Source organism: Eublepharis macularius, chromosome 7 (genome assembly GCF_028583425.1).
Source record: "Eublepharis macularius isolate TG4126 chromosome 7, MPM_Emac_v1.0, whole genome shotgun sequence".
NCBI lineage: Eukaryota > Metazoa > Chordata > Lepidosauria > Squamata > Eublepharidae > Eublepharis > Eublepharis macularius.
This window is the reverse complement of record NC_072796.1, coordinates 66,832,865-66,849,742: the sequence shown is the minus strand read 5'-3', so window position 1 is coordinate 66,849,742 and position 16,878 is coordinate 66,832,865. Positions and strand designations below refer to the sequence as shown.

Below are 16,878 nucleotides of genomic sequence, written 5' to 3'. Positions count from 1 at the left end.
CTTGCTGGGTAGCTTGTTTGTGTGAATGGTACTTTAGACAGGTTTTTCTGACAAGTTCTAAATATAACGCTTCTTGTCACAGATGAACGTTGCTCAGTTCATGAGCCATGGCTTCATCTGATGTCAGTCAAAAATTGGAAGATAAGGAATGGTTTCTATACCGTTTACCAAGAAAAGAAAAGATGCCTGTCATTTTAGCAGAAGGAAAGGTCAGAATTAGATTTGTGTTTGGACATGGGGCTAATTCTCAGAAGCAGGTATTTTAAATTTGTCTTTTAAAATACTGCTTGGCTTCGTGGGTATTGAATAGACAACTTACTGTTTTATTGATGGTCCTTTATCTTTCTGGAGTCTCCAGTAGTTACTTAAATGACCAGAAATCTGTTACTCAAATTTTAGTCCAAGTGTTCTCTGGAACTGCATTTTTGCAACATTTCAAAATACCTTTTTTTCTGTTTAAGTGCCCCACATTTTGTCATGCGGGAAATTTGATAGGCTGTACAAGCTTTGAGAGGAAATTTTGTGAGAGGAAAACAAAATTTTGCCCAGCAAATGTCTTGGCAAAGTGGCCCATTAGCTATGCATACCCTCTGTATTTTGTGGCTCATCTTATTTCGGTCTTCATGTCATTAAGTATATATATTTTTGAAAGCACAATACAGCTATTCTTCTTAACCTCTATCTATCATAAGGAATTATTTTACAACTAACATTTGGAAGGCTTGTTCCTGTAAGCAAAATTTTGTATATTCTTGGAAAGCTTGACTGGATATGATGCAGCTAAGCGTGTTAGATCTTATATAGCTGAGAAGTGTTCTAGCAAAAATATACATAATCTTGGTTGCCTTTGATTTCTAGTGCTTTTTTAATGGAAGACGTACTTACATCATGTACTGTCACTGCTCTCTATGGTAAACTTTTATAAAACATCTTGCAAATCGCAAACAAGACAATGAACAACCCACTGCTTGATGTTTCACTTGAAAGCATGCAAATACAGACGTTTCCTTTTTGTGTGTTCCGGTATCTGCATTCAAGTCTTCTCTGACCTAGTGACTGGAAGAAGTTTGCTCGAGTCTGGTTCTTCATCAGTTCTAAAACCAATAAGACTTCATGCTGTGGTATATAAATGGTACGTCAGAAGAAATCATAAACTTATTGTTTAAAGGAAGTTGATCCTTGGAAGATTAAAGGAAAAAAGACTAATGTACAGGCTGCACTTCTCTAGATATGTTTGGATATTTCTGTGTGGAACAGGAAAGCTTCAAAGATAATGTTTACTGTTAAGCTAGTGTATATAAAGGCTAGTAGTAATGGCTACATATTAGGATTGGAGAGCAGAACGAAATTATCCAGGCTAGACTTGGGTCTTTGGCGGTGGGAAATAAACCAATGAGGGAATGATCTCATGCCACAAAAATGACATTCCAAAGTCTAAAATCTGATTATGAGTCATTATACATAGAAACAAATGGTAAGTTCAGTTATGAGGACCTGTTTGGGCCAGGCTATAAACTCCAGAGATGTTGGATGAGTTAGTGTGCATTTGGACATCATAACTAGTATAGGTACAGCAGGGTGCTCCTGCTTGTATGGATGCACTTCTGGTTTCTAATAATCCCTTCATAACTGTATATAAAATGTAATGCTAAACTATTTTGCTCTCAGGAGTGATTTTGGATGATATCAGCTGTATTCAGTGAAATTATGTAATATGGATTAAACTGTCTGTTCCTGAAATGGTTAGAACTTTGTGTGCTTGCTTGTGTACATAAATGTGAGAGTGTGTCCCTGTTACTAATAAGAATAAGTGTTGAAAAAATTGTGAGTCATCTGCCAACATTCAATATTGTGTATATTGCAAATTACTTGCTTCCACATCCTGAATGGCATAAGCCTTGCAATCAGAGTTTATAACACAATTTATTGACTGTGCTTTTAAAAACAAAGTACAATAGATAACATGCTGGTTTAATGTTACTGAGGATGCCTAAAAGAATCTGATCAACACAAAATATTTTCCCTTTTGTTGCTCAGTCTAACGTGATAAGCATTATACCAAGCCCAAGGTGTTTTTAAATCTGTTTACAAGGGAAGACTTCCCTTGAGCAATTTATCAGCATATACCCTAGCTTTACACAGCTGTAAAAGCATTGGACCTGTACACTAGGTGGCAGCTTATAAGTTGGTATAAAATGAATAATTTCAAAACTTTGTAAATATCTTAAGTAACAGTGAAATTCTAACATTATTAATAGTTACAGTACTATTGTGCACAGCAGGTAGTTTGTGATAAAACTTCAGTATTGCTTATTGTATACACAATTAAGAAAATAAAAACTGGACAGCCAGGCTATAAATACTAGTTAGCATGATTAGTAAATACAGCAAATGCATTGGGTTTTCAGAAGACTTATATGTGCTTGGATAAATTGTAACTATAGATCATCTGCTGTTTCTTAATAGAGAGGATCTTGGTGTATAAGCTTGAAAGAAAGCAATTGCAAGTAATTGTTGAAGAAGGAGGAAATGCACACACCTTGGTACCTGCAGTGTTGCCTGTATGATAAACTGAGGCTGTGATGGTGCCTGTAGCCTGATTTTTCAGGCTCTGATTCATCCTGCACTGATGCAAACGGTGAACAAAGCAAGCTTCCCACAGTGTACATGTATTTTCTGTGCACAGCAAGTAGGTGGCAGCCTAATATTGCAAGTGTGTGTAATGAATGAATGGAATCTGTAAGAGTAGAAGTTAGTGTTGTAGAGTAATGGGAGATTTCCAGTAGTTAGGCTGTTTCATACACAAGATAGGCTTTCATAGAAATTGCAGACCCCTCCATTGAGAATCTTTTTTCCCGGAGAGGTTTTCTATATTTTAATTTATTGTGATTCCGTCCATGTAGCTGTTTGATACTAATAAACCATTCCATACAGTACTCCTCTTAAAGAATTTTGTGTAAGAAGCCTCAGGAGCAATAAAGACTTACCTTAGCTGTCAAAAAGAAATGTATAGAACTAATAAAATAAACAGTGGCTATGTTGGAAATGAAGTTATGTCTGGTGATGTAAAGTGATGTAAAGATTTTGTGTTCATTTCTGTGAACATTCAACTACCAATCAGCAATGGGAGTAAGTGATTGATAGTTGGTGGAGCTTTCATATAGATATTGGTTGGATTTGTTTTCTTGTTAAAAATTTCATAGGGGATGTGGAAGTCTGTGGAAATAATTGCAGATAATCTATAAAGAGAACTTCTGAATGTGGCTTTGAGCTCACATAAATCCAGTTAACTTTACTGTTTCACATTTGGGGCCTGTAGCTTCTGGAATGGTTAGTGTGATATGCTTAAGATGTGTTAATTTAGCACAGAAATGGCATCACTGTTCCATCTGGTCATAGTAGCTGAGTAACCTGGCCAAAAATCCGGTCCAAGTTGCAATCCTTTGATATTAAGAATGTTATCCTGAAAATACTCATTGGAGAGTGCAGAGAAAGGGAACATGGCAATAAAGAAGCAGTAGGGCTAGAAGAAAAGTGGAAGCGCCTTAATAATAATAATAACATTCGATTTATATACCGCCCTTCAGGACAAGTTAATGCCCACTCAGAGCGGTTTACAAAGTGTTATTATTACCCCACAACAATGCCCCTGTGAGGTGGGTGGGGCTGAGAGAGCTCCAGAGAACTGTGACTGACCCAAGGTTACCCAGCTGGCTTCAGGTGGAGGAGTGGGGAATCAAACCCGGCTCTCCAGATTAGAGTCCCGTGCTCTTAACCACTACACCAAAGTGGCTTAGAGGAATGCTTCATAATACAGGATTGACTTCTTATCCCAAATGCCTTTTGTAACTGACTGCTCCTGCCTTTCTGCCTCAATCCCTATACCAAAGAGCTTAAAGCCTCAAAGACAACATTTTGGGCATAAACAGGAGTGGGTATGTGCAAGACAGTGATGCATGTTGAGGCTTTGCTTGGAGCTTTGTGTTCAGATACGTTTCTTGCCACCCCAATACTCTGCTGCCTCTTACTTGCAAGTAAAAAGAAAATTATGCAGCTATTTGATTTAGTGTGGTTAATTTCCACTTTTATGAAATACAGTAATCTTTGCTAAGTTTTCAGCTATATGCATTTTAAATGTTTTAAGCCTTTAACAAAAATTGCCATTTTGTTTCAGCTTATTCTTGAAGTGAACATCACCTTCTGAACAAGGGAGTTGCCACTATACAAAGGACAATATTCTGTATTTTTGTTTCCCTTTGTGACCTCTATGTAGGTCCCTTACAATTACAATTCCTCCTCCTTACACGCTACTGATAGTTTGAGAAAAGGCTTTCCTTTTACTTCATTTTGAAACTGCAAACTGGGCAGATCTTACAAAGTTACATTCATATTTTCAACCCAATTTGTGTTCAATATCCTCAGTCCCCTCTGCAGCACTGCACACTTAAATTAGAGGTACTGATAGGGAGAGAATAAACAGCAACTGCACTTACCATGATGAGCTTTTAAAACACACCAAGACCTGGTTTCATTTATTCTTGAATTGCCTTCAAAAGCATATTCTCTGAGCACAATCTTCAGATGATGAAGTACAACAGAATACCTATGCTAGCTTGCTAGCTCACATAGGTTACAGAAGATTTAACTCTTCAAGTAGTAATTCTTGCTGTAGTGTGTGTGCTGGTGCTGTTTTTCCCCCGAGAAGAGTGCCATTGCTTTGTAACACTGTTAAATCTCTACCAGGGTTAATGTATGAAAGCTCCTGTGAAGAGAGTTTTTGTTCAGTCAGCATGAGGCAAGGTATCACCGCTAGATGGCAATAGTTTTTTATGCCAGATCTTTTCTGGAAATGCTTAAGCGTGTCCTACTAAGCAGTGTTATACTCTGAAGTGTGTTGGTTAGGATGGCACAGTAAGCAATTTTCAGGCGATGTCTTCACTTAAATATGCATCTTTTGGGGGTTTTTTGGTTTTTTTTGCACCGTGGGGGGTGGGGGCGCATTGTATTAGTCCTTGACTGGTTTAAACGTCTAAATTTTCTAGTGTATTATCTACTCTAAACACTTGGGATTATGTAAAAAATCAAATGAAAGAAGTAAAGTTATCAAATGGCTAGTATGTATATCTTAAATTGGTTAAGCTGTAATGAATGAAAAGAAGTTTAATGGTTTGCTCAAGAGCTGCTTGAAAGACAGAGGAAGACTTTCCTCTGTTCCTGGAGTTTGCTGGATTCTACACCCATGACTAGCGAGATTGAAATTTTTAGGAGCAAACAGAGACTGGATAATTCCTTGTGATGTCCTAAATAAAAGAGAGCCCCTTTTTTAGAACTCTTGATTTTGAAACAGGACACTTACAAATTATTGGTCTCCGTTTAACCAAGGAGGGAGAGAGTAACAATTCATGGCAGATTATGTTAAGGGTAACTAAAGAGCAATGACGGGAAAGGAAACTCCAGGAAAAATTCAAGTGCTCACATTTCCTTCTGAGTAATAGCCATTTGTTGCAATAATGTTCCCAGTTTGAGTATGTCCCGTTTAATGGTACACAGTGTTTGTGTCACTGTACGTCAAGATGTCTATCAGATTTGATGGCTGTTCACACCAAAATTTGTTTAAATGACTATTTGTTTCAAATTTCTATTCCGCCCTCCTTGCGAGGACGGAATAGAATGTGATGTTGGGCTACAGAAGGAATACACCATTTGTTCCAAAGAATATTCTAATTATGGCAAAAAGCCTACAATTTCAAAAATGTTTTGACTTTCCAGTAAATCAAAAAAGGAAACGTTCACTATTGATAAAACACTGAAGAATTTCATTTTTGTTTATACTTTATTTGAACAAGTGCTCAAACTTCCCAAACAAATCTGTAAAACAACACTGGGAAGCAAAATAGCTTTTTATAATGGTACAAAAATAAAAAAAATATATATTAGAAACAATTCTAGGACTTTATGCAAATGTACAACTTTTAAACTGAAATTCTTTATAGCAGGATGCCATTTAGGGAATAAATCCAGTCTATGACACCATACTAGTCACACAATCTGAAATACGGAGCCAAATCTGATTTTTGAATACAGAAAAGTGGAGTAGTAATCAAAGATGTGAGACTTGTACGGCAACCTTGCTTCAGAATGACTGGAATCCTTTCCACTGCTACCTCCACTAACAAGTGCTGAAAATTAATACCAGGGAGAGAAGTTTCCAGTGTCTGGCAGTTTTGTGTGGTTTTTAAAAAGTAGTCTTGTGTTTTCTCCTAAACATATTATCTATCTTGTATCAGCTGACCCTATTGTTTTCTGATACTTACATGTTATAGGTGAGAAGCAATATGTTATGTAAAACCTTGTAAATTCAGCTTCTTTCTCAATAAGATTTAAATAGACAACTCTCTGGAGAGAGGCTTATTTTTACTCTTGGAATTTGTGATACTTCAAGACTAAATTTTACATTGCTACAAATGTTAATGCTACTTCAGATCTTGAATATTGAGCTGAAAAAGCAAACTGTTCTCTCTTTTGAAAAAATACTACATGATTCCTGTAAGGGATGGGCACGCTTCTTCCAGATCTGTTTGCAATTTTCTTAGGGTTTTTTTTTTTAGCATTCTCAGAAATATCCAGGTGCTGCATTCAGACATTATGACAGATTGCAGTTAAACTCTGGATCCAAAAACAGTTTGCTGCTGCACTCCCCCCTCCTTTGGCACACAAAGATCAAACACTCCAGTTCTATCGAGCTTCAGTTGCTGAGATTTAAACTAGGACACAAAGTCGCATTTTTAGATTCCTGCATTCAGATGTCACAAATTGGAGCTTCAATAAACCAAGAAGATTTTTATCAGTCTTCATAAACGAGAAGGTGGAGAAAATGAGGAGGATGTATATTACAGCTGTAATAGATTCTAGTGGGGCACAAATATAACTGCAGTTGGTTATGATGTCTGACTGCTGCCTTGGTCATTCCAGGAGGTTGGAAAGATGGAGCCCTGTGGGAATTTAACTCAAGCCCTTTTCTACCACTACCATCCAGGCAAATTTATTGTGAGGGAGTGGGGATGGCTGGTAATAGAAGAATCATAGTAGGGTTCACCCCAATACCTAGATGTTCCTGAGCAGGGTTCACAGCATGTTTTCTTGTGTGAGAGTTGATTTTTCCAGTGCCCCTTGGTCCAATTCATTAAAGTAGGGGGCACTGGAAACAACTCATATGCCTGTTTGTAGGAAAGGATGTTCATTGGGCTTAAGGATAAGGCCTTTGTTAGGAGTCAGACCCAAGCTTAATGAGGCTTCCCCAATTCAGAAATTTGCCAGCATCATTACCATTGCTCAATGAATATTGTTACACTAAATCATAATTAATGCAATGTAAGTGGTCAGTAACTAAAGTACTTGTTATAATTGAAGATATCACTGTTCTGAGAATACTTAAATCAGCTAGATTGAAAAACAGATACAAAACCTTACGAGAAGGTTTGCATTGTATGTTAGTATTAAGCCTTGACATTATTAAAAAATTAAGTATGTCACCACACCCTACAGACATACTAGTTGGGATTCAATTAACAGCTTCAAAGGGAAAACTGAAGGAACAAAAAAACCACTAAAGATGATTACTTAACAATAAACTATAATGTCAGTGAAATATCAGCAAAAAAAAACAAAGTGTTCATGCATTATGAAACATCAGGAGGGGTTTTCCAGTTGCTCCTTCATCCGGCATGGGCCTGAGATGCAGGTGATTATTGTCTTGGGGAAGAGCATGCACAGCACAGGACAGCTGTTACACAAGTGTGCCAGGAAGCCAGGAGAATGGAGGAACTCTGCAGCCCAAATGGGCTTCAGTTTTTCTTACTCTTACGGCTCCTGCTTAGCCTAACCACTGATTGAACTTTGAGAGACTTTTAAAAACTCAAGGATCTGATAATTCTGAGATCGCTGGTCTCTGAAAACTGGCAATAAGTAATGAAAAGTTGCAATAAGTAAGGCTACCAAGATCTAGAGTCTTGGTGGGGGAGAAACCTTGCACTGGAAATCCTTATAAAGAGTCCGGATTTCTTCCCAGCTAATGTCTGGTTCCATTCATTCCTGCCCATTTTTTAAAAAAAGTTCTTCCCCCTTCTTTTGGCTTCACCCTGTTATATACTTAAAGCAATTTTATAATTATGTAATGATCAACATTCAGAGACTATAGATAGTTATGTTACGTATTTGATGGAGCTATTTTTTTCAGAATTTTGAAGGTTGTCAACTATAGCTGGACTTCTACCCTAAAAATGTGAAGTTTTCAATTTCTAAGCCTTATGTAAATTTCTTGACTTTTGAATTTCTTGCATGGTTTCCCACTATATATTCAAGCCTGTTTCTACAGCCTTGTGTACTAGAAAATTAGGCTCGAGCACAGTTAGGTGTCCTTAACTGTTGAAATCAGTGTGATTAGAAGTCCTGATTTACTACGAAAGGAAAGTTAGTGCTATTTTATGATTTATTGAACTGGATTATTATGGATTCAACATCGAGTTTGCATTGTTAAAGGTTTCTCCACTGTTTTAAATGTGCAGTGGTTTTGAGGCGTGTACTATTTTGCTTTGTACTGTTCCATATTCTCTAGGAGGTGAGAAATTTTACACTGTATTAAAGCAACAGTGCATGGCAATACACCACAGGCCATGTTACTTTTTGAGTTATACAGGTCAGTTACATATCTGTGTGAATTAACTCATGCATATGCATCCAGGGGAAAACCAGTGCTGCTGGTTTTAAATAAGACAACAGTTTGGACAGGGTGTCTTGATTCTGTGTATCTTATTAGTCGTTTTTGAAAGGGCTACTGTCAAACTAAATTAAAAATGTTCATATAGATCTGTCCCATTTCCACTATTAAAAAAAAGAATTCTCATTAAATATTCATCAGTTTTTCTGCTTTCCAAACCAAAGAGAGTTTGTGACTTGGCCCACAGCCTGCTGGCTGCTAATATCCATTTTTTTACCACAACCTATTGTGAATTATTGTTTTTTAAAGTCTCTTGTAAAAATATGCTTTTATGGGAGTAGATTTAGTCTTGACTGCTTCATTCTAATAAAATGAGATTTAAGATAAGCACACCGCACATGGTAGGCATTCCATTCACCTGGCCTTTCATAAAAATATAACATAAGGCCCTCTGGCTTCATTTCCTTGGCACTTGAGAGATCTATCATTTTCTTCCCTTTGCCTTACTTTTAAAAGTTTGTTTATAACCAGTTGATGGACCCTGGAATGTTTTTTAATCTGCCTTGAGACAAGCACAAGAAAATGCTTGTGTCACCTACATCTTTTGATTTTCCTCAAATTAAAGAGTTATATGAAAATACCTTAAATTATCTCTGCAAATTTTAATCTGAGATACTTTCCTGTCAGTATCATTAACATAAAAGATCACTTAATATTTTATGTAAAGTCTATGAAAGTGTATTTAGACACATCCTGGCTTGGATTTCTCATATATACATATATACATTGTAGCATAAGAATGATGCAATTTACCAGTATTGACACAATACGATAAAAGCATAATTCCTGATAAACTCCAAGAAAAAAACTGATTTTGGTTTTAGGATGAACCACAACAGCAAAGTTGGCAGCGGAGAAAATGCTGTATAAGACGTTTAAGTTCAACCTAGCGTGTCCTTAAAAAAAAAAAAACCAACCAAGGAAGGGGGGGAAATCTGCAGTCTTAAAGTGCAATTACTGTTGTGCAGTCATGTCAGGCCATAGATCAGACTGGTTGAAGCTCAAAATAGAAACAAGTGAGCGAAGTTCAGGATGGAAGCAATTCTTGGCCACTCAAATGTATAGTTATATCTGTCTCCTCTCTTTTATTTTCCTGTGTCCTGAGGCATGCACCATCCTAGTTCTTCATCTGAAATTGTATATAGTCTCGACTCCTAGCTGTAAATACCCAAGTGACAAACAGTACAAATAGTCAGCATCATAACCAAAACAAAGGCACGGGGATTCCTGGCTCGGGTTCCACTGCTGTACCATCCTAGTTTATTTTCTTCTAATGATCCATCTGCTCTTGGGGTTGATGAAGTACACTGAATTAAGGGCATCTGGTATGATGTGGCTCTCTTCTCTGGCCTGTCTGGGCTGGATCCATCACTAGGCCTCTGACCATTATACAGCAAGTATCTTCCCTTTGCATCCTGTTCCATTTTGAAGATCTCATACTCTGTATGAGGAAGACGGATTCCCAGAGCAACACAGCCATTAGTGTGAGTAACATCCTGTTGTACCCCAACTTGCCATGATCCTTCTGCTCCACACTCATTTCCATTGAAGACATTCAACAGAGAAGCGGTAGCTATGTCCATAGGAGTGACCTTCATATGATTCACTACAAAAGAAGCAAAAAGAGATTTTAATGTGATTTGGAATGACATGAATTTGTCGTAGTCCAGACTGAATTCCACTTCAATAAGAACTTGATGTTATTTTGTAAATGATTCAGAGCTCATTGATGTTCCGGTTTGGGCCTTGAGGGTTGCTAATAAGAGTAATTGTGTAGAGTGTAATCAAAGCAGTTTTAAAATGGGATTCAGTAAGCAAATTGCAAGCTAGCCAACTGTCCAGCCAGTACAGCATCATTTTTCCAAATGCTTCTCAGCAGCCAGAAGCCCAGCATGAAGCCAACAGCACCCAGACACTGGTATTCGGGGGCATCCTGCCTCTAAATTGGTTGGTTCTGTGTTGCTTTTATGCTTAGTAGCTGTTGGAAGATATGCTTCTTAAAGTAACCTCAGCCAGCCAGCCACCACCCTACCTTCTGGCAGTAGGTTCTGTATGTTAAATTAGCATTGTTTTCAGAAGTTTTTAAGTCTTTTCAGTATTGGCAAACACTAGGGCTCAGATCCTGTCATAGGTCTGCACGTGCAGGGAGTGTGATTTTCTCTGTTTCCCTCTTCAGGTTGCTCCTGGGAATCCCCTGAAGGGGCATTTTGGGCTGCGGGGGGGTGGGGGTGGAACCCTAGGAGGGTGCATGGTTTATTTTATTGGTATTAGTGTTATATGACCTTCTTGTAGCAACATATTCTGCTTTGCTAGACAAAGTAATAATGGTTGCTAATTTTAACACTGGACACATTTAGATAAAATACATAAAAACTAAGCAATGAACTTTCAATGTCATTTCAAAACAGGCTAAAGAACAGTTGTAATGCAGATGACTTCTACAGTAGTGCTAAATGTTCACCTGTTAAGTTTTTAGGCTGGAAATTAATTTGTCAAGTGTTCTCCCAAACAGTCACTGGCCACACCCACCCCATGCACTGTTGTTAGTGGCTCCTTGCTTCCTCTGCTTCTTCCTTGGATGATCCCAGCCAGTTACAGATCACAGAGAATGCAGTGACTTCACAGAAGGTAAAACTTATTTAAGAGCCAGGATAGAGCTTCCTGATGGGTCCCTGCCAATTAGACTGCTGCTGCTAAATGCTACCAAATAGTTTTGCAAAAAGCATTTCCTGTTCTGGCTCAGTTCTTCCCCACCAGCTTGTCAAACTGCTACAGAATGGGGACACTTTTATTATATATATTAGCATGCAGAAATCTTCAAGAAAACACCTAAAAGCATTCCTAAATGTTGTATTTAGTAATTTGGGGGGTGCTACTTTGCAGGGCCGGATTGAGGGGGGCAGGGGGGGTAGTCTGCCTCCGGCACCACCAGGGAGGGGGTGCCGGGAGCAGCTGCCAGCGGGCGCAGGCAGCAGCCCCCCGCACTGCCTTTCGCCTGCCCTGCAGGACGGGGCAGCCAGCTTGCCGCACCCCCCTGTCCTGCAGGGCAGGCAAAAGGCAGCACGGGGGGCTGCGAGGACGCCTGCGCCATTTGCCTGCCCTGCAGGACGGGGCGGCCGGCCACCCCGTCCTGTGGGGCAGGCAAATGGTGTGGGTGGCCATGCTGCCTTTTGCCTGCCCTGCAGGGCAGGGGGGTGCGCAGCAAGACGGCCGCCCCGTCCTGCGGGGCAGGCGAAAGGCAGCGCGCAGGGCTGCGAGACCGCCTGAGCCATTTGCCTGCGGGGAGGCAAATGGTGCGCGTGGCTTCCCAGCCCAGCACGCTGCCTCCGCCGTTCCACCCTGCGTGATGACGTCACCGAAGTGACGTCATCACGCAGCGCGTGCTGTGCACGCGTGTGAGGTGGTTAGCCTACAGTTGCCCCGGGCACGGGCAACCCTAGATCCAGCGCTGCTATTTTGGCAATATTTTACTTATAACAAGAAAAATTAGATGTTCAATCCAGCACCTCTTTTCACGTTTCAACTTGTATACTGCAAATATACTTAGCAAATTGACTAGAATTGGCTCTGAAGTTTGCACATAATTAGCTTTTTAGGAGGAAAGGAAACAATCTTCCACCCAAAGGCTGGTGTCTAGATTGGAAAATCAGAAATTTAAGTGTTTGTTTCAGAGTTTCCTCCTTTCTCTCCATGCTCTGTGCAAGCCTACAAATAAAACCAAGCTGGTTTTCATGAGAGAATAAAGGGGGAAAGATGCTATAAAACCCCACTCAAATTTCATTTAAAAATTGTTCTAAGGCCAGGATATAAAGTTATGTCTTTTAACATATACTTGCTCACAAAGTTAATGAAGTAACCAGTTCCAAATGGAAACCAAAAACCTCAGAAAATGTCAGTTCCATTACCATCATATATCATCCACACTTTTAAGGCTTCATGTGCACAGCATCCTGAGAAATGGAGAATCTATAAACTTCAGCGCTTTAAAGAAACAACCTTGATTTATTTCAGCCAAGTTCTCCTGATCTGAAAAGACTGACTAGATTTAATTTAAAAGTAATTTAAATCATTTAGACTTCCAGCTGAACTGAATTGGCTTTGGAATTTCAAGCAAACTGAAACTGGCCTGGGTGGTATAGCTGAAAAAAAGTCACTAAATTAAATAAAAATGCAGACTTTCTTGGAAATTAGTGAATAGATGCAATCCTCTTAGTTTGTTTTGTTTAACTCTTCTGATAGTTTTTTTCACTTTGTTTTATAGTTGTGTGAATAATTCTGTGACGTATGGGTTGAATTCTAAGATTTCCACACTTGCAATGGGAGATGGTTTTTGCCAATATCACCCACTGCAGTCTTCCAGTTTCCCCTCAGAAGCAGAGTTTTGGGGGGAGATTTTGAGCTGCAGTGGGGAAAGCATAAAATGCTTTTTTATCTGCATTTTAATTTTCCTCATGATTTCCTCTGATAGAAAAGGCAGAAACAAGAGCTCCTTGGAGCTCGGCTTAGCAGCAATCTGGGCTTCCTCCCTCTCAGGTAATTAGGAGCAGGCACTGACTGCCCTATCCAAATCCATAGACACTTTTCATTTTATATTTGCTGTGTGTTTGATTTATTTTAAGCAAAATTGTGTAACATGCCTATCCCTGGGATTTTGCATAAAAGCCAGGAAGAGTTGTTCTCTTTAATGGTTTCTACACAAGGACAGGCTTTGTGCAGCATCTCAATTACTCCTGCCCATACAGTACTGTGGCAATGGAGCTCCCATATAGTAGGTTGCCCTGGTCCCTCAGCAGCAGCCATCTCCCCCCCCCCCGACCTGTTTTGTCCCCCACTTTTTAAAATGGCAATTGAATATCATTATATCGATAAAACATTATAACAATCCGTATACCAGGGTCTCTGAATTTCTGCCTTTCAATAAAAAAAGAAGTATCTGGCCACTTAAGTTGCAGAGAAATGCCCTTTCTCTTATCTTTACAACAAAAAGGGATAGAGACTTACTTTTAAAAAAATGAAAGCTGGAAATTCAGAGAATCTGGTACATAAATTGCTATAACATATCAGTATTCAACTGTCAATTTAAAATTAAAAAACAGAGGATGCTGAGGGGCATGGGAATGAAATGGACACAGCAGGGTCAGGGGAAATGATGGTCAAGAGTGTGGGGAAAACCAGAATTTACCAGCCGTGTGGCAGCTAGCTGGGCTTTATTGGGATCTTTCCAAACGTTTGCAGCAAAAGAGGTTTGAGAAAGGCTGCAGATAAGCCAGAGAAATCTCAGGAGGTACATGAATGAGGCACAATGCTTTGAGGAATGGGGGAGGGAAGGAAATCACTTTCCAACATCATCTAACAGGGCAAATAATCTGAGTGGAAATGGCTTTTGTTCTTGAATCAGTTAACTGCAATCTTTTTTTTTTTAAACTAACTACCCTAAGGAACAGAGACTCTGCTTGGTGGGTTCCCTTACCCTGCAGATTTCCGTTACACAGCTCAGTGATCAACCCTTCCCTTGTAGTGGGTAAAATCTCTGGGTAATCACTGAATCTTCACATTTTAGCTGTCACTTATCTCTCATGATATTTGACTAACATCCTCCTCTGCCTTTAGCTGATTTCAGTTAGCAGGGATGTGCTCAGTATATGAAAACATTAATTTCCACATAAACCATCTGCCATTTAGATTAATGTTATCTCTTCCGACAGTGTTGCTCCCCAGCCTGTTTCCTAGGCACAGTGCTTGAGGTTTGTATGTGACTCCTCCACTCCATCCACACTTCAAATTCAGTTACCCAAATCAGTCACTTCCTTTTCAGAAACTGTTGTGCACCTATCCATTTTAACAATTCCCATTGCTAAGTCCTTCAGCCATGCTCCCTGTTATGTATCTTGACTAGCGCAACCCTCGTTTCACTGGCATTCCTCACTCTCATCTTGATCCTACTTAGCTCTGCCCAGAACTCTGCTACCAGGCTTATTCATCTTACAGCCACTCCAAGGTCCTTCTACTGTCCTTTTGTCCATAAGCCACAGGCTCATCCCTACTCTTCTCTCTTGAGACACTTTCCATTACACTCTTTTCTTACAAGTACTTAGCCTCAAGTCTCAGTTTCAATTTTCACCTCTTCTTAATTTTTATACAAATGGCCTTTTTCTTCTAAATATGCAGCTCTTTAGTAGTTACTGTAGTTATAAATGAGTCATCTTGTGCTTTTCTTCGTTTTTATGTTATTGCAAATTTAAGCTGTAACTCTTCTCTACAGCAGGCACACATGTGCTTTGAAAAATGTTCAATGCTTTATATGTCAAATAGTCATCACCAGCTTTTATGACTGCATAGTGCAGTGCATGACTAGAGCAGATTAAAATCAAGGAAATCATACCTTTGAACACAAATTCTGTTCCACCCATCACTTTGGATGAATGCACTCCTCGGCTGTAACGGCCCTTGGCATAGATGGTGAAAGTAGGGTGCTTGCAGATTGGATCAGAGTAATGATAGTAGTGACCTTCCCAAGTATTATTATTGTCATGGAAGATGAAGTGCCTGGTGAGAAAAAGTACTTCCGGACGCACTTCACAGCGTTGGCTCACCCATTCCCCATGTAATCCAATAGTCAAATCAGCCTTTGGAGGTAAAATTGGAGGGTGGTGTTCATCCGACCGATAGATGATCCTGCATGCTATACATGAATGGTCATGGTTCTGAAATAAATACAACAGAAATTTGGTAAAGACATAGAGCTAACAGTCATTACTTGGTAAAAAAAAATAGTAACTAGCTGATAACTTCTGTACAGCTTAAAATTCTATAGGAATAATGGCTCCTAACTGTTAGAAAGTATTTTCCTATAATGGTTGAATTGATAGACCGAGATTATTAGGCTCCAGGTCAACTGCTGATACTTGTAAAAAGGAAAAAATGTCTAATGTGTTAATAATAGCACATTTCTATATTTTCTGACCAGAGTAATGGGTCTTGGTTTGTAAGCTAGTATGGAGTACCAGTGGAAGGGAAGACAGCATGGTATATTCTAACCTTGGAAGAGAAGCAGGGTCAGTAGGTGGATGGGCGACCACCAAGGAAAACCCTGCAAAGGAAGACAATGGCAAACAACTTCTACTTCTCATTTGCCTTGACAACCCCTTGCTAGGGTTGCCATAAGTCAATTGCGACTTGATGGCACACACACTCAAACACACACACACATGGAATACCAGTAAGAAAATGGACAAAAGTACCTACCATCTTCTGCTTTGAACTCCTTTAGAAAGACAGTACCAGTAAGAAATATAAGTTATGTTCACTCCTGATTCTAACCTATATTCACTTGGGGTGTAAAGAAATATGTATCTGTGTGTGTGTGTTCCATGTGCATCCAGGCATAAAAAACCCTACATGATTAGGGACCAACATGCCTGAAAGGGTGCGTACTCCCTCATGAACCCATCTGACCACTGTGGTCATCTTCAGAGGGCCTGCTTCAGGACTCCCTGCCTTCTGAGAGTAGGTGATAACCTGAGAGAGGGTTTCTCACTCATGGCAGAAGAACTCTGGAACTCACTCCCCAGGGAGATTTTACTGTCTCCTTCTGTTACCATCTTCCACCAGTGGGTGAAGACTTTCTTGTTTTGCTTGGCTTTTCCTCAATCCAATGTTTTAACTGTTGTTTATCTTTTGTCTTAGTGTTAATCTCTGGTTTAAAATTGTTTTAATGATATATTTGTGTGCTATTTTAATGGGTTTTATGATGAGATTCTAATTGAGATGTATTAATTTGTTAGCTGCCTTGGTGTCCCTATGAAGGTAGAAAGCCTGGGTAAAAATCTTTTAAGTAAATAAAAACCCCAACGGTTTCAGCTAGATTTCACACAATACAGAACTATGTTATGGGGATCAGCCATTCATGTATCCTTCCCTTGGGAAAACCAGGAAGGGTGTATAGTAGTGCTAGAAGACTGAGCACAAACCTGGTTTGGCACTGCTATAACCAACTGCCTCAATTCGCTGTTGTATATAGATAAACTAGCTTGATACCCGTGCTTCGCTACGGTATTTAACTACTTTAAATCCAGTTATAATATTTATAGGTATGTAACATT

General features: G+C 39.3%; 1 protein-coding gene across 1 annotated transcript in view; it reads right to left on the bottom strand.

Moving 5' to 3' along the window:
- Positions 1 to 5,854: 5,854 nt before the first annotated feature.
- APCDD1 (APC down-regulated 1) overlaps positions 5,855 to 16,878 on the bottom strand; it is a 41,851-nt gene continuing 30,827 nt past the window's right edge. The window contains exons 4-5 of the mRNA XM_054984682.1: positions 15,159 to 15,480; positions 5,855 to 10,382 (exon numbers count right to left, since the gene is read on the bottom strand). Coding sequence (XP_054840657.1) covers positions 9,931 to 10,382; positions 15,159 to 15,480 — 774 coding nt within the window. The 3' untranslated portion in view covers positions 5,855 to 9,930. The remainder of the gene's footprint in view (positions 10,383 to 15,158; positions 15,481 to 16,878) is intronic.